Here is a 27,556-nt window from a genome sequence, read left to right as displayed (position 1 = left end):
TCTATACATCATAAATGTATCAGCAGTATGATTTGTTCGGTCATCATGATGTGCGTTGCACGCGTTTGTAGGATTTATTTTTTAGACATGTTGCTAAAAAGATGTTTTTATTTAATTTTCGTAGAGTCTATTAGAATAGTTTCTGTCAATATTTAGTATTATATGTGTACGTGTATAAGAATTTGGATTTATACGTTGAAGTTAGTATTTATGCTTTATAAAAATAGGTTTTATGGTTTGTGCACAATGTATATTGTGTTGGATTAATTTAGTTATTGATAAAAATTACGTGTACGTAGTTTGTGATACATATGATTTGAACATTCTTCAAAATACATATTTATTTTTAACGCAGGTAACAACATACATGTGTACAATACACTTCACCCATGACTGCACTTGAATATTTAATGGTATAAAGCTACATAAAATATAGATCGTACATGACGACTGAAAGGGGATATCAGCAATATGAAATCACACGAAGATACATATTAACGCGTATCCCTCCATAAGCGCCTCTTGCACATTGTTCATTATTATTATCTGCTTATTCGGGGCCATTTAGACCCATCACCATTTATTTTTATATATTGTATATTCGGTCCAGAATTGTACAAAACCCATTGTGACCGCGCGTTTATTAATTTTTAAGTAGTTTTTTTTGTAAATGTTCATAATAATTCATATACTGTAATACTGAAATCTAAAATAGAAAGAATTTTTAAGATTGAATTTAAAAAAAAAAAAACGTGTATATTACCAACCTTGGTTTAAGTAAACAACAACTTTTCTGGTAATTTTAGTTTTCCTAAATTATTTTAAGATCGGAAAAAAGTAACTACAAACATGATGTACAAGAAATGTAAAACATGTAAACAGAATAAACATTATCCTTATCGGTGTTTGTCCATAATCACCACGATTAATTTTCGTGCACGTGGTCTAAAAATAAATTCTAACATGATCGACTCTGAAATCGTCCGCGATCGACCGTTTGACCGCCCCTGACATATATGATATGCGTGTTTGCAATGGCCAGACCTGTAAAATCTAGTTCCGTTTTAAATAATCTAGTTCCGTTTTAAATGTATGGTTAAATCATTAAAAATAATTACTAAAAAGTAAAAATAATGATTAAATAAAACAGAACTAAATAATAAATATTTTCACATAATATAATTATTCATATAATATGTCTGACAAAAACTAAGGAATAATGTTTATTATATAATATCCATAACTATTAGTACCTGTGTAATTGTTTGTTATGTTATAGACCTTTTTGAAGGAAATCAGTATATTATTTACTAGCTATATATATATATATATATAGCTACTACAGTAGCTAACATACTATAACATTACTAAACATGTACGTTCTCTAGGTAGTGTATTGTGTATACGTCACTCCTTGTCTTCGTATCCTAAATGAAAATTTCAATTTTCCTAATGAAAAATTTTATTGGCCATACCCGCGAAAAAAATTTTAGACACGCCTATGACATATGTATATATATATATATATATATATATATATATATATATATTATCTTTTATATGTACGTGAGAGTCCGTCGTGGTTGGGGTGTTCGTGGTCGTCGGCGTCGAGGGGTACACACGGGGGTAACACGAGGGATGATGAAATTCGTTGCGTATTAATGGACTCCGTATCCGGGTGTCGTGGGCGTCGTCGTCGTCAACTTGCTACGATCGATGCACATCGTTCGGATGTCGGCGGCAGCGGCGGCGGTACACACGTTTCGGATATGTTTACGTGTAATGGGCGCTGGTCACGACATCGCAGGCGGCACGACAACCTGTCTATAAACGCTTGTGCTCTCCGGCGCGCGCGCTCGCACTCGCAACCATATGCACGGTCTGGTGTCGTCGTCGTCAAGTCACGAATACGTAATATTACAATGTACACGAGGTCGTCTCGCGTCGGGGAAAACGAATCTTTTGAAACGATTCCGTCCGTCCGCAGTGTTCCCCGTGGGGGGGGTACACATTACTATCGAGGGGAGGAAGCAATAACACACGGGCTGGTACGGAAAACCGGTCGCCCGTCCTCTATGTCACGATCTTTTTTTTCTTTTTTTTCTCTCTCGTCTATATATGTATACAAATTAAACGTTTCTTCCACCGTCGGTATAATTACACGCACACACACACACACGAGGAAGAGGCGGTCTCTGTCTCTCTCTGGAGGGGTATGTCCGTAAACGGTTTTTATTTTTATTTTATAAACTCCTAAAATCATCTCGGTATTTCATTATTATTATTTTCCAGCCAAGGTCCCCCCCACCCCCCGACCGCCGTGTGTCGTGTGTGTGCAGTAAAACGACGATACCGCATGGCAGCCCGAAGAATTAGTTTACACGTATACACGTGTATGTAGGTCCGAACGAGAGAGACACGCACACGCACCCAACAACCGTGTAATTTCGCCACCTCCCACTAATCAAATCAATGCGATTTAAATGTATATTACACGGCTACACGGGTCTTTAAATGTAATATTATTACTATTATTATTATTAGTAGACGTACTCGCGTATCTCGTTCTCCGGTTAGGGTAGTATTGCCTCGGGTAGTGTAGTGTACGCATATATATAAATATGCGGGTAATTTTGGGAAGGTCTCTGCGTGTAAAACGGTTTTTTTTTTTTAATACCCTAAAATTATACCGCGCAAACGACGTTGTCTTTTCTGGAATATTATCCGCCGCCGCACACTTGTAAACTGTTCTGCTGCCGCGGACGGTGTGTATTTATGTACGTATACGTTTATAAGAGCGGTATACGCCGAAGTATAATAATATAATAAATACCTCTCTCGTCCACCCGTCACACGTAAAGATGACGACGACGACACAATATAATAATATAATAGCTGCCCTCTTTTTTCACGGTTCTCCGCAATATAATAATCATAAAAAAAGAATCCCAACGGAGATCGTATCGAAATCCTTCATTGTCTTTATAGCCTATTAGGTATACGCAAACGATTTATAATTTCGGTTTTTTAAATTATAGGCGCGCGCGAGTATTATGTTTTCATTTTATACGTTTAAACATAAATTCGTCCATACTTACGTGTACAATTTACTTCGTTATTACACGACCGTCGCGATATTTTAATACACTTATGATGACCGTTTAAAAGCAATAACGTATAATAAATACGAATAAATGTTCACCCTCGTGGTATATACGTTTACATAAATGTAGGTGCTGTATAATATTATGGTGTACACGATTAGCGTTGCCGCGCGCCGTCGTCGTGTTTACATGCGTCCTCGTGGAATACCTGCTGCGTTTCAACGTGATGTTTTCCCTTCTTTTCGTCGGTTTTTTTTTTACTGTCGCACAATGGACGATAACGGATTGTCAGAATCACATTGTGTGCGCGACAGAATCGTGTGTACGTTTACGTATGAAGACATCACACGATTCCACCGTCGTACACACGGTAGTAGTTGCGCTTGTACCATGTGTAATAAGAACGCGCGTGGAGGCCGAAAAATCGATACGTTAAAAACCGATGACAGTTTTTTTTTTTTCAACTGAAATATTTTTAGTCTGATCACAATATCATCGACCTTGAGTTTCATTTCGTTTTATTTTTTTTTTACGTGTCCACAGCTGTACAATGTTTTTCGATCAGAAATATCGTGACCAAGGTCGTGTTTTCTTTAAGAAAACATTTGTTTTACACGAAACTCATTTGCCGGATGCCAAATTTCTTTTTGGACGTTTTCTTTGTATGCACACAGAAGAGTTGAACGAAAATATTATAATCGAGTGTGTTTAATGGCAATTGCATTGTCAAAATACAAGTATACACTGAAACACTATAACATAATGCTGTTTGGTCGCGACTCAAGATGTTGAAATAAATGCGCGCGTGCTGACATTTCGGTAATTACAATCTGGTGGCTATTTTTCGCAATCTAACGTTCCCTGTACGTACCTGCATAGCATATTTATGTGTATAATAGTTTAATTAACGTATTGTAATATGCATAAATTGTGTATTGTATATATTCATATGTGTGTGTGTATGCGCATAAAATAATATTTGAGACATTATATATTGGCTATGTCCTATTTTATGTTTCCTCCTCCGTTCTCCATTTGTTGGTCTTTATACATTTTCATTTTCATATACTAAAAATAAAAATAAAATAGCACGCACACGATAATCATTGAAGTTATATAGAAATTTATGTGTGATAAATGTAGATTTAATATGATTTATAATATCTTTATTGTACATATTTTGTAATATAGTGTTTGTCATTAACACTTAAAGTAAAACAAAACTACGAGTATGCGGAAATTCGTTTTAAAGTAAGCTCACACAGCGTCTTATCGATTATAAATAAAATTATAATATTGCACTGATCCCATTGCATTTAAAAATATTTATTGATCTTTTAGGTATACCATTGAAATGTTACGGAAAATATATATGTATAACATATACGCTATTGGGGTTTATACATAATACAGGTAAACTTTTGGAAGTTTGTTACTATATTATATTACTGTATTGATTACCGTGTATGTATAACACATGTTTTTTCTTATGCTCGTTTTACTCGAGCGACATTGTGTGTCACCGAGAATAGACTCCGTGGCTCCACCGATGAAAATACATCGTTTTCAGTTAATGATTACATATGTTTTGTTGCCATGAAATGTTGGTGCCTCAAACGCGTTTACGTGGTCGGTCCTGGCTAAAAATCACGCAACAGTAAGATATACATTCAAACAGTGTATTGATTTCATACGGTCCACGCCTCAAATGACCACAAGTCTATTAGTCCCTAGAAAGTTTGAGAAACAGTAAGTTCTGGAATAACCGATTGTGATACTTTTAGAATATTCCTCCGAGTACAAAAAGGAGGATGGTTTGCGGTTATAGTTCGTCGTCATTGTACGTAGTAGTATCAAGTCAAATGACTTGATCATGGTGTATGGAAGTATATCATTTGCATGTTATATTGTTCGAGTCTTGTGTGTACTTCGCGAACGCAGAAGATAAAAATCCTAGATATTGGGTTCAGCTTTTTATCAGCTGTAGATTAACAAATGATTAAGCAATCCCCCCCCACGTATGCACTATATTATATGAAAAAAATTAAAAATGTAAAATGTACTAAATATAAATTGTTGACCACCGTGTGAAACCCATATGGATAGTGTGACGCCACTAGGTCTTTTCCGTGATAATTGTACATGACATCCGTAATATTTCTTGGAGATTTTATCGTTTTATTGAGAGATTATCAGTGGAACTTCTATGTATGTTATGTATTCGTCCGATTTAATTCAATCGCCTCATTGTATAAATATACTCAGACAACAACGGTAATATAATGTTCAATATTTGTGCGTGCGCGAGCGCGCACGTGCAGAGGATCCATTTCGGTGCATTGTTTGATCGCCGGATTAACCCGACGACGGCAGTACATACGGATTTAATGAAATCGCGCGTGCGTTATGTTTTAAAAAGTTTAATAATAATAATGTATAGTTGCTATGATATACGTATACGTGTGTACGATTTAATTAATAGAGCCGGAGACCATCACCCCCTACCACTGTACGTGGTATAAATAATCCTGAACTTTTGGTCCGGCCCTATATTTTTTTATCATTATTTTCATTATTATTATTATTATTATTATTATTATTATTATTATACGCATTTAACCCGCGCGCCCTATAACGAGCAGCGGCAGGAGGCAAATGTCGTCTACCGGCCAATTAGAATCGATGATGCTCCGACCCTGCTGGGGTACAGCCTCCTTTTGTGTTGGTTTTGAAGGAAAAAAGGGGTTAAAAGGACCGTCGTCGGGGCGTTATGATCTTTTTGTTCCCCGGGCTTCCCGTGCATTTTCCAATATTAGCATTTTGAAGAATTTTACGCATGGCTGACGCGTGTACACAAAAAAAAAAAAAAAAAGACTCGGAACCGTACGCAGCTGCTACTGCTTCTGCTGCTGCTGGTGGAAAGGGTGCACATTTTTTTTTATATCAACGAGCAATATATACGTCATGTATATGAATGACGACGCCCCCTCTTTTTTCGATCATTTATAACGTCCCACCTCTGTTCGTTATTTTTCGTTTTACTTGTACACATTCACTATGTATACGCGGCGCACACCGCTGCAGCGTAGAGGGAGCTCGCAAAGTATCGATTTCGCCATTGTACGTATATATATATGCGTTGCGTCTAAGACGGGCGAGAGACGGCTCTCTTTTGACTAATAATAATTGAGACTTCGTCGCGTCGTCACTGCTGCAGAGTGCGCGGCACGCACCCTCCAGACAACGAGAATAAGAAGCTATACGCGGTGGTGGTGGCTCGTTTTTAAATATTCATGAAGAGCAAAGTAAAATGATAGGGTTAAGATCCGTTAATTAGTTTCCTAGGTAACAGATCGTCGTTCCCCTCCGCGCAACAACAACGATGACGGTCGCCATCGACCGTCTGCTTGTCACTATTCTAATAAACACGTGCATCGTAGGACGCCGCGTACATGTTTGATAAATATTTTACACGTTGTACATATTCATTATTACGCGCACGAATATATGTACGCGAAAAATAAATTAATCGGTACATAAAATTTTATTATATATCTGTAGAACAACGAATTATTATTCGGTTAGTGTTGCCGTTAGTGGCTGAACACATTTCAATAAATTTCAGTGACGCAGAACATGGGTTTGCGCTGCTCGTCCGTAAGCTGTCGCGTGTAGGGGGGAACCGGTTGTCACTGATCGACCGCGGGCTTGGTAACTAGTATTAGAAACGGTAATAACCGCACGGAGATATGACAAGATGACTCGAGCAGAAGCCTCCTCGGGGTACGGTTGACCTTAAGCCGAGTGCACGCGCGCGCGCGGGGGTATTGCCGGCCATTAACAGCGTTGCTGCGCCGCGTACTACTGCGAGCGCATAGATCTTAATAATAGATTAACGCGAAGACAACAATAAAACAACGACGACGACTATTGGCATACATATAACGATAATATTGTTAGACCAGAGAGCAGCCTATCGTAATATTGTATACAATTTTATTCCGTTTTTTTTTCCTTCACTCATCGGTCGCGCGCACGACCCGTTGAAAAGTCATTTCAGACTAGTTTTTTGCCATCGGACGCATAACCGATAATTTCGTGTTTGCGTATACGTGTATATACGAGTACACTTATAGGTGTGTGTGTGTGTGTAGGTAAGCCGCCGTCATTGCTTGCCGCGAGTATAGTATTATTACATTACAATATCTACGTGTATCGCCTATGTTACACACGATCCTGTTGCGACTGTATAACGTTATAAAAGATGTATAAACGCGTATAAATATATAATGTTACGGTCTCGCGCGTACGCAAGATATTCGGCTCCAGGTATGCAGATTTCATTGCGATACGCCGTCGTCGTCGTCGCCGTGTAATACAATATTATAATTGCCTACGGCTACATCGTAATTCGTATGAATCTCGTAGAAAATCACGTGAACGTCAAGTAGAATAATATCAAAAAATAAGTATATATGGTGTATTTGGTTGGAATACGCGCAGCTGTTATACCAATTATAATCGACTGGGTAGTGTTTATACGACGTATCCGAATGGTCAACTGTAATGTATAACTTTCTATACATTTCGAGCGCATGTATTGGATAAATTAATCCCAATGTTTTTGGAGGAGACCCGAAACGGTTAAACGATTTTTAACAATATGTACGTACACGATATAGGTTCATAATAAATATCGTATATTAATATACATTATTTATAGGTAGGTAGTAGTCGTGTTTATGTTCGGAACAGCAGAACCCCTCCGCGAGCACAGGATATATATATAATTACTTTCACGTTTCTTCTTTGAATTTAAGACCTTTTCACATAGGTAGGTAATCGCGCGCCCACCATACCCCCGAAAACCGTACGAATGTGTATATAATTACTTTGATTCCAAAACGGTTTCTCATCTTTCGTTGTTTGTACGAGTAATATATATATTGTAATGAAATTCGAGTATCAGCGCATCGCGGTGCCGTTTGTCACTTCGAAAAGTTAATTAATATTATTATTATTATTACGACGTAGCGCAGGTATAATACCTATGCGTAAGAATATTTATTTTTCATCGTTCGCTCGCGTTTATTCCGTTCAAGTCGGGTTATGTAGGTATATTAAATACGTTTTGACTTCGGGGCGTCGATAAATTTTACCGTGGGACGAACGTGTTGAACGTGTGTGCGAGTGTAACCGATGACCGTGTGTGTACGTCCTAATAATAAAACGAGCTGTAGGTTATAATAGTTTTCAATTAAATGTTTTGGAAAAAAAATAAAAACCGAGTAGACACATATTTCGTTGAAACATCGTTCCCGGCGCGTCGTTGTTCGATCTATATTGCCGGCGAGTCCGAATCGAACGGTGTATCGTTTCGATTCGAGTGTAAAACACACATCGATAAATACGCGGTTCGTACGGTTCACTCGATCGGTCATAAATCAGGACGTGTGTGCGCTTATTATTATATTAACGCCGCGCGGCGTTGCAGTAATATTTTTCTCGCTCATTAATTCGGAACATTTTTTCGGGCCGTTGTCGTGCGTCCGGGCACTGTGCGCTCTACGTGTAGCGGCGGCAGAAGCTTTTAGCCAGATGAACTCTTACGCGCGCATTCGTGCCCCTTTGAAAAACGCGCGCGCACACGTATGGATGGATGACCTCGTCGATTATTGTTCGGTGTTACGCGCGCACGGCCGCGGTAATGTGTGCATCATATATATTTCCAGTAATAATCGTATATAGATTTGAACGCGCGCGCGCGCGCCGCCGCCGCCGCCATGTGGTCGTCGTTGCCACAAACTTTTATGGGTGTCGTAAAACCGCAATTCTCCGATCCTGAGGGATTATAAATAGTCGAAAAACCGCCACGCGAAAAGAATAGTAGGGATTAATAATGTATATATATATATATTTATATAAACGACGTGTACGCGCACATAAATATACGCGTGTAAATATAAAATCCAAGCGTAATATCGAACACCGATCTAGGGCGCGTGAGCGTATATTTGCTATACGTTTTCGACGATAACGATGAATTACGTTTTCTTTGCACAGCTCTTTTGAACGGTAGCCAATTGAACACATGTACGTCCAGCGACAAAACTCGTCTGCTCAGTATATATTTATTTTTATTTATTTTTTATTATTTTTTTTTTTTATTTTGTAAACGAATAAATAATGCGGGTTGTGTACACCGTATATTTTAACCGGAGGATTCGGTGCGAGGTATACGTACGTTTTAATTTCCACCGTTTCTTGGTGCCTCGTTTTCTTTTCCTTTTCGCGGGAGTCACGCGATCCTGTCCGTGTACGACATACGTTCTTTCTTCCCCTCCCCCCCCTATGTACACGTATAAGCTTGACATTTAAGGACACGCTTCTTTGTAAAAAAAAAAAAAAATACTCAGACTTTTCCCCCGTCCGTCGGCCACCACATGACATCAGTATGTAATATGGTTCCGGCCGTACACGCCAAGCGCATCGCCTCTAGCGACTATAGTGTTTCTTTTGCTTTTTCGCGTGTCCAATGTATAGGTAAATATATATGCTGCGTTCGTTCCCTTATATTTATTTTTTTATTGCTGTCATTATTTCGTTATTCTCGCTACTCCGGAGCTACCACAAGCTTGACCTTTAAGGCCCCTTGGACACGCGACATTTTATACTTTGGTTGCCCGATCGTTTCGTCTTTCGACCGTTTCTCTCGCCACATCCCTTCACCGCGACCGAGCGTCCCGGTATAAATTGCTATTATCGCGGTGCTGTTATTGTGTTCACGTGTATATAGCATACAAACGTATAAACGGTGCGAGAATTACTCGTTAATGGCACGTAAAAACACTATTAAGCTTCACCCGAGTATAAGGACGTTGGTTATTATATTCACCTCGTGTATAAGTGTATATTATAAAATGTATAAAATGTATAGAACTTAATATCGCAGTCATTCCGTTGTACAAATTGGAATTTATTGCTACAATTATTTAATAATATGTAATTTACAGTTATTGTTTAATGCTAACTATGAAGTATATTGAATGAAACGTCGAAAAACTTGATTATTATATTAAATGATACGAGTATGTTATAGGCAAGGTATATAATCAACCAATATCTCAGGTAATTAAAAGAAATGTGATTTACCTCCTACATTTCGAAAAATAAAATTACTCCATTTCGTTTTACGAATCTGAAATAGTAATATGAGTTTATATGTTTTTATACTGCGACGACGAACACGATGTTCTAATAAAGAATATAGTTTATCACGGCACCACCTTTCACCGTAAAAAAAAGATTTCAATCTTATAATATTTATTCTCCAAGCAAATGGTTTTTGTAATTAAAAAAAAAAAAACTCCAAATATTATTTACTAGTGCAGTTGCTGTGATCATTAGAATATTGTCGACGATCTTGGCCGATTTTTAAGTTACGGCATACAATTATATTCGTTCGTATATAGTATGTAAATCTATAACTTAAAATCTGTGCATGGATACAGTGTACGTGTGTAACAAGGAATCTCGTGTCCTTCGAGTGCTTTACTAATTAACCGATGTTTGAGTAAAGTCGTTTTAACAACCGGAAACTAGTTATAGTAAGTGTGTGTGTGTGTATTGTAACCGATGTTATGGTGTCAGAGGTTGCCGCGTGTACGCGCGCGCGCGCACACATGTATATATATATTATTACTTAATTATAGTATATACGGTTATAAGTACGATTATAGTTATACTTCTACCACCTGCTCGAGCGCGACGCAGATAAGGTATCGTGTGTGTTGTCGCTTTTGAAAATAACAATAATAATGTTGTTGTACAAAAATCGTTTCCGAAACGTTTGACACTAACGAATGCGTTTTCGATTGTTGTTTTCAGTGGGCTTCAGTAGCGTCATGGTTTCTACGACCTGAAATGGCTGGAGCCAGCGTGCCGCCGATCGTGCCGCAACCACCTCCGATGCCGATCCGACCTTCCCGGACGTCTTCGGATCCCCCGCAAATGGCCATGCCGCCCACCATATGCACCGTGAGTACACGTAGATTTGTTTTTTATTCACAGAAAACCGTGTGTGCGTACAGCAATCGGATTCTCGTCGATTTGTTTTACCACTCCTTTAAATAATCCGTTCTCGATTGTCGCCGTCGGTACAATATGCTCGTACAAAACACAGTGCATAAACTGAATCAATGCGCCCCCTAGGTTGTAGGGTTGCCACGCTCGCACAGCTTTTAATATGTATAATACGATTCGGAAAAATCTGAAAAATTGCAATTAGGTTTCCGGCAAAACAAGAAAAAACATTTCCTAAAATAAGTTAATTATTTAATATTTTTGTGCCCCCCAGTTTCAGACGCCCAAGGCAAGTGTCTCGCTCGCCTCACCCTAGTCACGGCTCTGTTGAATACTACGTATACGCAGTGTATATTGTACAATTGTCTATACTAAAGTATAGACAATTGTACAATATACACGCATAGTGTTATGATCTTTGCGCAGAACGTTCATGCGGTTCAAAAAAATAACTCCTCCGTTTATATGTGTATTGGTAGGTACTCTGTTGCACAGTGTGTTATATGCCATCTTCTATCGATGCGACACTGCAAGGATAAATAGCGTACAAGAATATATATTTCGTGTATCGATAGCGGTTTTGCGATGCGCACGACCGACACGCCCATTATGAAATTAATATTTTTCCGTGCGAAAAAAATCGTGTTTCTCCGCGTCATCACATATAACAGCACAGGTATACACAGCGTTCGTTGGAATACAGCGTGATCGAAGTGTGCGCTAGGGGTAATGGTTGCTATCGGATCTCTTCGGCATCGATAGTTTTACCGTGCACCGTATATATTGTACGGCGCGGTGCGAGGATACGAACTTCTTATTATTGAAATGTGGACCTATTAGAAAAGAACGTTCATCCCAGGGCCGCGCGCACATTCGTCATCCATCGTCGTTTTCGTCGTCGTCTTCGTGGTATACCGCCGCGACGTGCACTCCCATCAGTCGCGACCCGCTTCTCATCCATCAAGCTGACGTCGGATTTCGTGATTTGCATTTGAAGTGAAGATAGACTGATGCGCGTGTATACGTACGCCGTACGCGTATAATAAATATTTTATGAATATATTACGTGTACGATACGTAAACGGGGCAGTACCCATCGATCTGCAGGCCGATATTGACAGCTTCTCCGCCGCCGCCGCCACCGTGTTATCTGTCCGACGTCGGTTATATTATCGTATACCCGTTCTATTTTACATAATTTCCATTTCGCTACCACTCCGCCAGTGGCCGCGGCGCAACGATCGCGTTACGCGTAAGGCTCGTATAAATGTACGCATATAATATTTATTAACCATTGTGTATTTAACGCCTTATGTGTACCTACCCTAAATGTACGAACCGGCTTTTTAACGCCCGTGTATTTTTATATTTTAATTTATACGCGTGTAGCCGATATATATGCATGTGGGTACATGATTGTGTTTGGTTATTATTCGTGAAAAACAAAAACAAGTACAAAACACTTAACAAACACCACATTTCTATTACTCGTGCAACGCACGCGCCCGTCATTTCATTCCTACGACACCGTACACGCAGCGTAATATGAACAGTGACAACGACCACCAGAGACACATTGGCACTCGTATTTTATAAAATATCCCATCGACTAAGTTCTCTCTCGTACTTTACACGCGCACACGCGTAACAGATGTACGTGTATGTGTACACGCGGTGGGTGCGCGTCGCGTTCGTTTTTAATGGGCCGTGACAGGCGTCGCGCCCGATCGACTCGATCAATTTCAATTACACAGCGTCGTAGTCGTCGTCGTCGTCGTCGTCGTGCCTAGCACCGCACAACGTGTTTTGTAATTTCCGAGGGAGTCGCTGCTGTACTTGGTTAGCGGTAGTACGAGTACGTGTGCAGTGTTATTACAAGGGGACACATTGCGACCGATGTATAATATAGTATATAAAACAGTGACGGGTGACGTTGTAAACGACGGAAGCACTTCACTTTTCGACCGTGTGCGCGTGCGTGCGTAAGGACTAAGGAGAGAGAGAGAGTTTGATGGGTAACGGGCGTGCGTTTAAGCTGCTGCTGCTGTGACATGTCCTTCGCGCCCGACGACCTTCACGGTTATCCTATATCTATGCGTGCGCGCGTGTAGGACCTTTGTGTCGTATACCAATTATCCGCGTGCGTATCGTGTAAGACGATAATAAACACATACTACGCGTACGATATTCGATTCCCGCGTTGCGGTTATACTCAATATTATATTCGATTTACCTTCGGGGATACAACAGAAATAGAAAGAGAGGAGAGAAGAGAGGTGTTGGCCGGGCGCGGCGGGCGGAGAGTGAATAACGTATACGAAATTGACATTATGACATCGTGTACGCACGTGGGTATGCCAATGACAGTAACAATTTTGAGTGGCCCCGGACGTTACATTATGATTAGAGGTACCGGTAGGCCTGTGGGCGGTTTTTTTTTCTCTCTACTGCTACGGGTTCAGTCTCCGGACCGGTTAGACGACGACGAAGACGACCGAAACAGCACTCGCGGTGGTACGCTCGCACGTATATTATTAGTAGGTATATATCGTGTGCGCGCGCGCGCGCGTTAGGACATCGATCGGCGAACGGGCGTAGTAGTGTTATTATGGAGATGAGATGCGCACTCGTATATATAAAAGGTACGTGACTGTCATCTCGGGGCTGATTACAGGGTGTCTGTCACTGAGGCCGCCGATTGCCTCTCGAATATAACTGCTGGGTAACATATATACGTATACGCGCGCGCGCGTGTGTGTATAGTAAAAATAAAAATGATGAAACACCTGCAACCAATTTTGTATAAATAATGTAATACCGTTTCTTTTGCCCGCGGTCTACGGTAGATCATTATCTTTTCGGCTGCGGCCACCACCGCCGCAGTCGAATCTCTTCTGTCGCCGCCAAAATACGACGACGCGTTACACCCCTTTTTTTCCCTTCGTATATAGCCTTCTCTTCGCTAAAAACCGATGCTGCCGCTAGACAATCAAGACACACCCATCTCCAAGTAATATTGTTACACGTACCGCGTCTAGTAATATAATAAATATAATCGATAAACATATTTTTACGACCGTGTGATGTCGGGGACGTTTGTTAATAACTACGTGTGTTGATGACCTAAAAAAAAAAAAATGCAAAAATTCCCTAAAAAAGTGCAAATAATTACCTTAAAAATGATCTAAAAATCTAATCAAGTGAAAAAAATGTATTTATAATAATAATTTTTATTAAAGATATGGGTGCAATAGTAGCTTAAAATATAAATTATAAATTATAATATTAATAAACAATAGTATATATTTACATTTTAAATATTATATAAAATTATTAACACTTGCTCTAAAATCTAAAATTTGAGAACAACGCCCCACATTGTACAAGAACTACAAAAATTACCTAAAAGATGAAAAAATAACTTAAAAATGTTGAAAAATACAAAATAAAATTAGAATATTCTGCATCGAGGGAGCATGAAACAAACTTTTAGCTAGGATAGCATTGTATAGAATCAAAGGATAAAAAATGTAAAATTCATTAACATCCCAACTTTAGTTATGAATGTGTATTCTTATATATGGCCATCCACTAGTGGTAACCCTGGTTCAGGAAGAAACGAATCGTGTGCACGGAAGACATAACATTGATGAAAACCGATTTCGCGTAATATGAAAAAATATATCTTTTATCGTTTTGCAATTATTCTTAGTCAACTCTCGGCACCTTTAAGGGCCCGTGGGTCTGTCTATAAATCGTGTGCACTGCTGCATCAGTGTATTACAATAAACTATTACGATGTGCGTACAAACAGTAACAATTATCGATCCGATGAGCTGTGCACCGAGAGAGCAGGAATATCAGTGCGAATTGACCATTTTATTGAAAAATAATTATTACATTAATGCGTCGTATTATATTGTAAATTTATGCGTAGAGTGCGCGTGATACGTCGCATTTAAACGTAATGATAATATATGTTACAATATTGCAGTAGTGCCGGGTCGTCCTGTAGGCTCGTGACGCGCCGTGTGTTCCGTACGGGAGACCCCTCTTCCGGCGTGGCGCGCACAGAAACCGAAGGGATTATAATTTACGCGTTACCCCTATCTCCCCCCCCCATCGTCCTTGTAATATTGCACACGCTTGTACAACGGCACATGATGGCCACCACCACAGCGTGTGCCGTTGGTATATATACATATACATATAAGCGCAAAAGGGTTCAGCATTAATTCCATCCGGTCCCCGTTGACAGGTCAATATCCCCTACCACGTCCCCCTCTACATACCCGTCGCTCGTGATATAGCCGTCCATCTTGCATCATTCCAGTTTAGCCTTCTCCGCTCACTCCTCTACGTACCGCCCATCCATCGTATCTCTGCCTCACTGCCGCCGACTCTCCTTTGTGCACGTCATCGGTTTACACTCGTCCGCGGCAAATATTATAATATACGTACGTACGTATACGTGTATATGCGTATACCTCTCTTTCCGCGCTCGCGCACACAACAATAACGGATATATAATATAGGTTGACCGACCGACCGACCGTCGGTCGGGGTGTGGTGGACGTGCAGAGCGAAAGGGAACGAGGCCGCGCCACAACCCTTCGTAGCGTATGGAAATTACATTTTGCGGTGTGTAGTATATACTCTAATACGCGCGCCAGCTAGTATGCATTATAGCAGTGGTGTGTTCACCGCAATTATATAAATCGTTGCGGAAATTCACGGCCATTTTATGTATAATATACGTATATGTTTATGTGCGGTACGTCGTATATTGTATTTCGGTGCTGTAAAGTGTATTACGTACGTGTGTTATCAAATCGGTCAAGACGGAATTGAATACATCGATTGGTTTCGTCGTGAAAAATAAATATTTCGGGCGTTTTGTTGTACCGCCGTGATTGATTATTTAGCACAATAGTTTCCCAATCTTTTAGTTCCCGTACGTATGTCATTAAATAAATCGTGCATTTTTTGAATACAACAAACCTAGTCGGAAAACTATACTACGGTTTTGTATACACGAGTTGCCGTTAACTATATATTCGCAGATTCGTGTAAAGCGTCTTCTGACGTGGAACTGTTGTCATCGCGTAGAGCAAAGAAACATCCTTGAGGTGATCACGACCAGCAGCAGAAGAACGAATCGTGGTGCGATACAGAGATGTGTGCCTGCTGTGAGCGTGATGTGGAGGACATCGTTGCACGACAATATTATTATCATGTACTCCTAGAAACTTATTGAATACCGATATCGAACTAAACAAAAAACCCACGTCTTCTCTTTCGGAATTTTGGTTAACCAATAATATAATACACCGACGACGACGACGGGAACAATTCAAATTATGCTAATCATCGCGCGCTATCATCTCATTATCCATACAACAATCGCTACTCAAAATCCCCTAAATATAAGGTTCCAGAAAAAAAAAAAACTGTTAGTAGATTTGACGAATAAATTACCTCTTTGTAGTTACGTGAACTACGTAGTATATTCATACATAACTTAAAGTAGGCGCACATAACATATGCGTGCATACTACTCAACGGATATCTTGTATCTCTCTCTCTCTATTCCTACCCCCTTTTTCTTCTCAGCCATCGATCTCGGTCTAAACTTCCATGTACCTACGCTCATTCGAATTCCTTTTTATTTTCGTTGATAAAGGAATATAAATCCGTTTCGCGGAAATGTATGCAGGGGCTCTTGAATTTTACTCGTGGACGTCATTATTATAATTTTTATTTTTAATTAACATTGCAAATGCGATCATTCCGCTGTGTATACCTTTTGTCGGACTCGTACCCCACCCTCCACCCCTTCGCGTGCACTCGAGTACTGCTCGCTCGCGAGTTTCTTACGGTGCATGTATTGTACGAACAATACACATATCGTGGCTGGAATTTTCCAGGGATTTAATTACGATTATAGCAGCCATTAAAATATACCAGCGCATAAGTCTTTCGTTTCCCACCGACCCCTATATCGTCCAGACGGGAAAACTTTGCCAACAAGGGTCCTCTATGCACGCGATAATCCGCTGCAGTACGCAGTTGACCGCTCGGTCGAGTACGGGGAATTATGACGATGATGTAGTTTATTATTTGTTCGGAAAAGAAATATTTAAGTGTATACTAAAAAAAATATAAATATATATATTTATACGTTTTGAATTAAATTTTCGCCGTGTGTTCCGATTTTTTGTTTACGAGATCGCGCAACTGCGTGCACATTAACCGTAATTGTTTATCTACGCGTGCAGTAACATTTATAAAAATCATACCTATACATTATTATTATACGACTAACTCGCGGTGTATCGATGACGGTGACGCGAGTCTCTTCCTAGTTTCACGTTTGGTCACGCGATGAGAAAAAACCCGTGTGTGTGTGTGTGTGTGTGTGTGTGTGTGTGTGTAGGCCCTATAACTACACACAATGCGGCGTACACGCCGAATGTTATTAATGCCGTGAGAAAATTACGAAAACGGTCACAAATCAATCCTACACAGCTCTCTTCCCGTAGTGTATGTTATGCGAGAGAAAGAGATACCTAAATACCTATTACGACAAAAACTTCCAAACATCCTCGGTAATTAACGGCGACTACAGATGCATTTTTAAAACCGTACAATATAGTACGGGGATAATAAAATCGTCCGCGGCGGAGAGAGAGAAAATACAATCACGTTTAAAAATATGTATACCATAGCGGATGTTTTTTTTTTTAATTTTATTTTCTATAACTTATAAAAGACGACGACCGCCGCGCGTCGTTTGAATAATACGCTAAATTTTCCACCTACATTGTAATGATTTTATTCTAATATTTCCTTTCAAAATATATACATATATATATATACGCAAAAAACGATCGTTGAAAATCACCGCGTCATTTAAGATTATCCTGGAAATTCGCGCACGTATATCCGCATTTGTATTTTATATACATATACTACAAATCAAGATATTATATCGAATTCTGGATTTTTTATTTTTTTTTAACAATGCGCGCGTTATTATTGTTAATTGAATGCCGCACAAACGGGATTATATTATTATTATAATATCCGCAAACACTTGTAGAAAAAGTTTGTTCATTTTGTTGTACGTACATTCTTTCGCGTCCGGATGAATTCGCATCCGGTGGTATAAAGTAGACAATTTAACGGGTGTTTCGTGCAGTGTGCAGGACACTTTTTGAATTATTTCTATTGTATCGTCACCACCACTGGTATACCTGACTTAACGATTTCGTGCACCCTTTTTACCCTGCTCTAACCTTCACCCCTAACACCACCGCCCGCTCACCAAAACGTACCTACGAATGTGTATATATTTTATAACACAATCTCGGTCGCGTTATCGGTGCGCCGACCGTTTTGTAACAACACGTATAGCGACAACCCGCAAACGGCACACCACCCTCTCCACGTTACGGGCGCACGGGGCGAGAGGCGTCGGATATCGTGTCGTGTCGACGTGGTGTAGTACATGGAAATCGCGTGGCGACGCGCATATTACACACCGGTGCAGTTAACGCCTACACACACACAACCCGTTGTACACAGTAATGCGTGTGTGTGTGTAATACGAAGGGCGGGTTGACCGCCCTACCGTGTCGTGCGTCGTTTGTACTTACTTACACACACACACATACACATACACAAATTTGTATAATTTATACGACGTAGATAACAGGGTATGGCAGTGGTGAAAGAGTGAGTTGTGTGTCAAGCGCTGTGACCGACCGTCGTGTGTATATCGTTGTATTATAATACACACGTATACATATAATAGCATTTAGGCCACTCTCGTACCCTTCTGTATATATATGCACAAAGTATACACAGGTAACTGCGCCTAGACACGCCAACCCGTTGGGGGAAAATCTTTATTTTAATTTATCGCCACGCCTCTATCCTGCACACTCCTGTGACGGGGCGACAAGGCTCGGAAAACAAACAGATACGTTAATTCCGGTGCGCGTGTCGTGTTTTCCGCAAAGAACTACGGTTTAGGTAGACATAGTATATGCGTTCTATGTGTGTTCCAACGATCTAAAAGGACGTGTCGTGTGTTCGCGGGACACGCCTATTCGTACATACATATATGTTGGTGTATGTGTGTGTGTGGTTGGATTTATACTGTTTATGCGTACTAAACGACTATACTGTTTTTCGAGTCGTACACGGTGTAAATATTGATCGTATTCGAAACTCTGTGTCTATGGTAATGAGAGAAATTGTCACTCGAAAAGACAATGCGATAAATCACGCAAACGCGCCGACAACCGTCGCAGTTGTACATACATATACGTATTTATTTATTTATACGTATTATATACGCACGCCGCCGTCGAGTTAAAACGCGCTCAGTCATCATTTTTCCATCGGCTGCTGTGTTGTACAGTTGCCATCCATCGTCGGTCTCTACTGTGCACTATACACGGCGATGGTATTATGATTATATACTTTAATACTTCTCGTGTGCACGCGTGTGCGTTTCGGCAAACGAACGTTCTCTTGCGCTCTCTCTCTCTCTCTCACACGCACAAATGTACACGCATATACTTTAGGGCAGTCGTCGAGCAAAGAGCTTCGTCATGTGCTCCGATTGTGTGGCGGTTTTCAGAGTGCAACGCGCATTCATTCGGTGTTATTATTGTATCGGTATATACTCAATGTTATGGGTATACTATTCTCCTCTTCCTGCCCAGTTTAAATATGTGTACAAAGCAAACGTGTATATAATATACGTTTTTCACTTGGCCGCCGCCACAAACTCTTCGCCTACATACATTACGTACATATATATATCGATGTAATCGTTCGGATATATACGCAATCTCTATCGCAACATCATCATCATCATCATCATCATCATCATCTTCGTCCTCCTGATCGGTCGTCTAAACCGCCGGTCCTCCCTATGTCGTCGTGATTTTATATCCTTTGGCGATCTTTCTCTCCCGGCGTACCTATTGTAAATGTAAACAAGACGTGCTACCGAGTTCTTTATCCGGGAGAGGGGGGATATACTCTATACGTCAGACGTTGTAAGCGGTTTTCGTTAATGCATATGCATCGACCCAAGTAATTCGATTTCCCCTTTGAGCCTCCCGTCTGTTAGAAGAGCAAATGTGCGTTATACATATATATATATATATATATATATATATACACACAGTAGAGTAGGTATACTGGCGGACGAAAAAGGTGTGACACAAAGAAATGTGCCAATCACTAAACTCTATTGGTCACCGACACAGTCGAGAACGTCACACGCAGGTAGGCACTTGAACATCGATTACATTCTTGTGCAGCTATGCACAGCAACGCAGTGGTCGAGTGGTCCTCGGTCGGTCACCGATACCCTATAACAACAAATCGTTATATGTACTGGTTAGGAGGTCAGGTTTAGGTGTCTTTTGACGACAATAAATACGATATTTTAAGTGCACATACTCGTCGTGTGCGAGTAGTATTCACTACCTGCGAGAATTAAACGACAGTCAGCTCTCTTTCATTGTTGTACATAATATGGTATTATTTTTTTCATATTAAATTCGTCAGTCGTCGTCACGCGGTAGCCGTGTCCGATCGCCTCCCTCGTCGAACTCGCATTCTTTTATACGTCGAGTTTAGATTTTTTGAAAAATCATCAAGCCTTCGTATAATATTTGTTCGTGTCATTGTCGTTTCACTATAACGCTTATTTATTTCTTTTTTATTTGATTTCGCGTCAAGAAGGTTCCGAGGAGACACAATATTATTCGACGCAAAATATCGTGACGATATCTTTTAATCATTGAAATAGTAGAACAAATGTTTACAATATATATATGTAACTATTGAACTGAGTTAAATCAAATAGATACTTATTAAAATGATATGTTTATCTCTTCAAGATCGTTTGAATTACGAATACGTTACGTAATAAGAAATTAAAACACTGTTCCTACAATCTGGACGATAATCCATCTCCTACAGAATGGAATCGTTAGACGAAATGCTAATTCGTTGTTTTATTTTTACGTTTTCTTAAAAAATATTGATTACATAGTCTGTACCAAAATCACAGTTTCGAGTTAAGTTTATAATCTGGACTTTGGCCAATACGTCTAAACTATAATCTCATGATTGTAAAAATTGTCTTTATGTGTAATTAAATACCGATCTCGTAACGATGTTACCACTAATGTTTTACACTGTTACTCTGGTTAAAGTATTAATAAACTATTATGATTAATTAGCTTTATGTGTATATACTAATATTTATGAAATCGTTTAAGGTGGCCAATCTTATGCCACGTAAGATCGCGTACAATAAATTATTTTTAACTTGCGTATCGTATACAAAATACGTTGACGATGTATTCGATTGTCTTAAGAAAAAATTCGTTACGTTTCGAAGTTCATTTCTGATATCGCCAAAAATACTCTAACACGTTATAAATAATAATAATAGAAATAAACAACTCTTTTGCTGAGTCTGTTTGGTTTGCAGATTTACTGGCACGTTGAAAGGGTTAAAATTCCACCTCTTGTGTATTCGAGTAGTTGTATTTAGACGTATGTGTGTGGGGTGGGAGATAGGGGCACGATTCGTGTCGTGGGAGGAGAATTAGTAAAAGTCAAAATGGCGTAATTATATAATGTTGATCGAAGGGTTGAGCCACCGTGGTGGCCGTGGAACGAGTGGCAGAAATGAAGTGTTCGGCAAACAACGGGTGGCCCAAACTCTCTGCATGCTGCAACGTATAATATATACATACCTTTATCCGCCCGCCACGTCAAGTGGGCCCCGGGAAAATGCGAACCATGAGAAAATATATAATATAATAGTACGTGCCCCGTTGTAATGCCTCCAGTTGAGGGGACCGATAGCTTTTTAATTCACCACTTGAAAGAGAATATGTATATATATATTTGCAGAATACCATATAACTGTATAATAGATTTATTATAATATCGTTGATATGGAAAAAGCCGTTCAATGTCGTGCTCGATATATATGTGTGTAAATTATATTTGTGCAGAGATTTAATGAAATAAAATATTTTGCAGCACGTGGTGGAACAGAAAGCAAAAAAAAAAAAAGTAATATTATTACTACAGTTGGGTACCTAAATATGTTATTTTTTAAAATTCGTATTCCGACTGTATCGAATTTTACAGTTGTACACAATCATATACGTTATTTGCGTGTGTACACTTAAAATTACACAAAAAAAAAACACTATAACACACACTCACACGTATGTATAAATATATGTATGCGTTTAGTATTATAAAAAAAAAAACCTTCGTGATTACAATCGCGTATATTGCATGTTACCTACTTGTTTGATCAGACGTGAGTCTAGCGCGAGTTCATCCATCGTTCGGCGGATATTTTTGGTTTTGGTGTTAAAACCATTTCTGAACTCGATTCATGTTATTATCTACGAAGAGAGCAGATGGCAAGCGATTCGGTTCTCCTCTTGCGGCCAGGTTCTTACTCGCCGCCGTACTCGAATGATGGATATTTAAATAGCTTGTAACAGGTATATATTTATTTATATATAACAGACTTATAATCCGTATATTTCTTCACTTTGTCACATGTACTACATTTCGATCGCGTGCAATATCGTTTATATATATACACGTGCATATATTTACATACAGTCGAACCCGTATTTTATAAACATAAAACGTTTTGCAGCCAATTTCGCGAATCCCACATAATCCCTCTCGGAAATAAATTGAAAAACTACTCATACGCCGTATATATATATGCTTGTGCGTAAATGTGTACGTCTCACGTCGTTTTCGCCGGTTTTACGAGGAAGACACGAGCGAGGGGAGGACGAGGCGTTCGCGCAGGACGCGTATCCGGAAACCTTTACGGTTATATAGACTTGCATAAATCATAGCAAAGTCTCCGGGGAACGCGCCCGCTGGAGGTCGGTGGCAGCGGTGGAGGAGACATCATTTACTTGACACTGACCTCATCATACGCTCTCGCTCGTTTCTCCGACGTCGGTTGCTACTGCTGCTGCTGTTTCTATTTCTGCTGTCACATTCGCCCCCACGAGGGTAATTTTAATCTGTCAAATATAAAAGAATAGTCTGAGGACGACGATGAGATAGGGCGAGAGTGGAACAGAAACGACGGAATACGATAGTGTTGGTGGCGGAAACTACTATAAGTCTGTGCGTCGTACGCGCACGCCAACTGTGCACGCGTGTATATAACACCGACGTAAAGAATATACTTCGCGAGCTCTTCGGGGATAAACGCGTATAAATAACGTGACGAGATGAAATTATACGATGAAAACGCAACGGTTTTAATATGTGGATGAAGCGATTTTCTGTTTTCTCGCCGAGCAGACGATTACTTTTTTAGCATCCGCCGTGTTGTCGTCGCACCGAAAATTGAAAGAAAATGATTATTAGGTTGATAAAAAAGTGCTTATTTGAATTTATTACTTTCGCGTAACGCCGTGCGGCCATATACGTATCCCAACGTCGGTGATGGTTAAAGGATGTACGCGAGCGCAAAAGCGAGCGGAATTTAATTTACCATTGTTTCCCGTCTGACTTGTCTACCCCGGCTTTGTACGTTATAATATTATAATAATAATAATATCTTGTGCGTGCACCTATATTTGTGTTTATGAAAAAATATAAAATTAATATCACCCCACCCCGTAATATTACCGTATCGTGTTATGTAATATTCAATAAATTTCACTTTGTAGCTATTACGATATTTATAGTGGTTTTTCATGACTCGAAAACGTTGCGCTTTACATTATAAAGATCATTTCTTTTTTAATATTAATTATATATACATATAATTATACGTATTAACTGTATTAAGATATCGGAGAACATTTGCATATGATGTTTATTAAAATGGTTAACAACACCCCCTTTGGTTGGTTTTATTTTCCTATATAAACGTACTTTTATTTATTTTTTTAATCCGTATAAATGTTCGTTTATACAGATATTATATTAATTGACGAAAACTCGAGTTATAACTTATTATCGTAGGTTCTTCTCGCCCTGAGGGCTAGCCAACACTCATGTCTGCTACAGACTCCTCGACACAGCATCTCGCGTCTTATAAAATTTCCTTTTCAACCCTTTGTACCTACGTAATGTTTTCTTCATTTATATGTTTACTATATTAATATACCAGCAATGTATAATATCTATGTATACCTTCTTCCATGCATGAACGTAAAACAAGTTGTTCTCTCTAATCTTAGCTTTAATCAAGTTCAAAAATTTCATTAACTTCTTTATCCACAACACGCGTTGTAAAATATTTATTGAGTTACAAGTTTTTCGTGTGTGTGTAATAAGCAGTGTTGGGACTTATTTAGATAAATTATCTAGATAGATTTTTTGTCATCTTTTATCTTATCTAGATAAATATCGGTAAGTTATCTAATTACTTATCTAAGATAACATTTTTACTTATCTAAATAATTGTCTGTATTCTTGCCAAGATTAGAGTTATTTTTATTCTTGTATAGAGACGAATCCAACAAATCGAAGATCAAAATCGGTCCAGCCGTTCTTGAATCATAAATTCTGTAAATAACCCGACTTTCTTTTATACATATAGATTTTGTATTAATAAGTAATTATTATTTCTTGGTATGATATTTTGTTTGTATTTTCATGTCGGGAAAATATTTTTGGTATTTTTAAACTTAATTTCTTATTTTTCCATGGAAGTTCCAAATATAGTAGGTATTTCATTTTAGTATACACATGTAACTTGTACGCTGAATAGTCATTACTTCTCTCTTGGAACCCGTAAAGTCGTAACTACTTATAAAATAATGTAAATCATCAAATGAATATTATAAGGAAAACAATATTGTTAACTTAAAATAATTTTTTATGTATTCCGTATTCATCCTGATACGTACAGAGAAATTTTCATTTTTTTTTTTTTTTTTTATGTAACATTTTAGTGATTAACTATCATATCTTACTGTACATTATATATAAATACTGCTTAATGGTACACTACATTACTACAATAATCGTTAAACACCTAGGAACCTATTGATTATAATGATTATAATTGAGTCTACATAGATATTATTAGAATATGAAATATTGACCAAAAAATAACATTTTTTGAAAATATCTTTTTTTTTATCTAGATGAAATCGGACATATTATCTTTCATCTTTATCTAGATAAATTTCGCATTATCTATTCCCCACACTGGTAATAAGAAAAATTAATGTAAAATCGAAACCACTAATCTTTCGGGTAATACGCGTGTGCAGTGCTTTGCGGTTAGCTTATTTACGCTCGTTCTGAGAGCGTACAACGTTCCACGGATACTAAATCACGGATTAATTTTCTTTACCGATAGCGAACCGGAAAATGATCCGAATAGTTTCGTCACATTTTTTTAGTTTCTACTTAAAACATGTACCGTATTCATGTAGAAAATATAAAATACATTTTATAACGTGGTATAAATTATTACGCGTAAATACGCGCGTTCGTATTCAATCGGAAGAATGTTTTGCATCTACACATATACATATACACTCAGAGGCGGCTTGTAAGCACTTACTACGCAAAATTTTTTGTGTACATTTTGATTAAATAAATTAAAATTTAGTAGGCTTACCAGTATATCTATATGACATATTTGGAAATACATAATTTACGGCATAGCGTTTAAGTGTAATTTTGATGTGATACGAGGGAAGCTAGAACAATTTTTTCAGGGTAGGTGGGGTGGTTTAAATTATACCGCCCCGGTAAGATGTAAATGTTCAAACCGTTACTGAGTATAATCGTGTGTAAGTATTCAAAACTTTATAATTTTAATGTGCGTATCAGCTATTAAACAAGTATTAATTCTTGTATCCTCTGTGTGAATCACGCGCGTCTAATTTAAAACAAACACCTATAGTAATGGTATAAAGTTGTCGTCGCCATCGTCGACCGTACGTATTATATATTGTAGTTAGGAGAGAGCTATTGTTTGCGCTATAGACGACCGTTGCGTCTCGGCCTCCCGAGCGCGTGCAATGCGTATGACAGGTGATACTCGTGATATCGAATTATTATTATTATTTAACGATGATGATTTTCGAAAACGAAAAATCGTGTATTGAACAGCTATACGGTGGCGGCCCCCCCGTATGCGTAGAGGGCAATACGTACGGAAAAAGGGGGTACAATAGGTTCTCCGCGCGCACACATGTACTAAACGACAATGACCCATCATCTCGGTCTCGGTCTGTTATTACGACATTAAGGGCCGGTAAGAGGGCCGTTTCGTCATCATTATTATTATTTTCACACCTATTCCAAAACCGATCCGTCGTGTACACACGGACCATGTGTGTGTGTACAATGACTTTGGTAGACTTCATTAAACGACAGATTGACGTTTGGAACAATAAAGGGCGAATCGGATGGAAAGGAAAATAATATAATAACGATAATGATAATATACTTCTAAAGACGAACCGAGTTTGTTTTCGATTCTTTTGTTGTCGTGTAGTGGTCCTAGGAGAATACTACGTTTAAGTGTACAAAAAACAAAATTTACTCTGGGTCCAATAACTTCGTTCTCACGGTATACGCTCGTGTTACCTTTATTTTGATATTAAATATTCGTTACAATATTCGTGTGAATTTTATAATTCTAATTTTTAATAATTTCGATTTAATCGATTGTTATTGAATTAATTTTATTTTTCAGGCCATCAGATGTACGGTGCCGGGATGCGTGTGCGATTGTTTTACGCCCGGGAAACTTCATATACGATTCTGCGATGCTTGTGGCCACGGATGGGTCCCTCACGGTAAGTGAACCATCAACTTGGTTTTTTTTTTTTTTGAAATCTCATTATATAATATAAGAAACCTGCACTAACCTCTCTCTCGTTCATCACGTCGTACAAATTGCCACTACGGACTAGGGTCAAACCGATAATGGTCGTTATGAACTTATATTACGCGCGCGCGTATTCCTCCTATGCACGCAGCTCTTTTGCGAGCCTTAGACCCTTTTTTATTATTATTTTTAGGGTTACGGAAGTCTCCGCGGGGCTCGTAATATATTTCCGGACACCCTTTGCCTGTTGTTCTCTTCTTTCTATTTTTTTCTTTTTTTTTTCGCTTCACAGACAAAGTCGTGTTGTGCGCGTCTGTTTAATAAAACATGCAGTTTATACGATGGGTGGCGGGTAGACGTTGCTGAGTTCCCCGGAGACGGAACGAAAATCGATTTGGCCAAAGTCGACCCGCCGCCCCAGGAATTTTACTCCTGGCATAATCATTTACGCCTACATACCGGTATGAATGCG

General features: G+C 39.0%; 1 protein-coding gene across 1 annotated transcript in view; it reads left to right on the top strand.

Annotated features, from left to right (window-relative positions):
• LOC112690432 overlaps positions 1 to 27,052 on the top strand; it is a gene marked incomplete at its 3' end in the record, with an annotated part of 36,889 nt that extends 9,837 nt beyond the window's left edge. The window contains exons 3-4 of the mRNA XM_025564443.1: positions 10,992 to 11,141; positions 26,950 to 27,052. Of these exons, the coding sequence (XP_025420228.1) occupies positions 10,992 to 11,141; positions 26,950 to 27,052 (253 nt within the window). The remainder of the gene's footprint in view (positions 1 to 10,991; positions 11,142 to 26,949) is intronic.
• Positions 27,053 to 27,556: the final 504 nt, after the last annotated feature.

The sequence above is a fragment of the Sipha flava genome, unplaced genomic scaffold, assembly GCF_003268045.1.
Source record: "Sipha flava isolate LNK unplaced genomic scaffold, YSA_version1 50329_pilon_pilon, whole genome shotgun sequence".
Classification (NCBI taxonomy): domain Eukaryota; kingdom Metazoa; phylum Arthropoda; class Insecta; order Hemiptera; family Aphididae; genus Sipha; species Sipha flava.
This window is presented reverse-complemented; position numbering and strand designations above follow the sequence as displayed.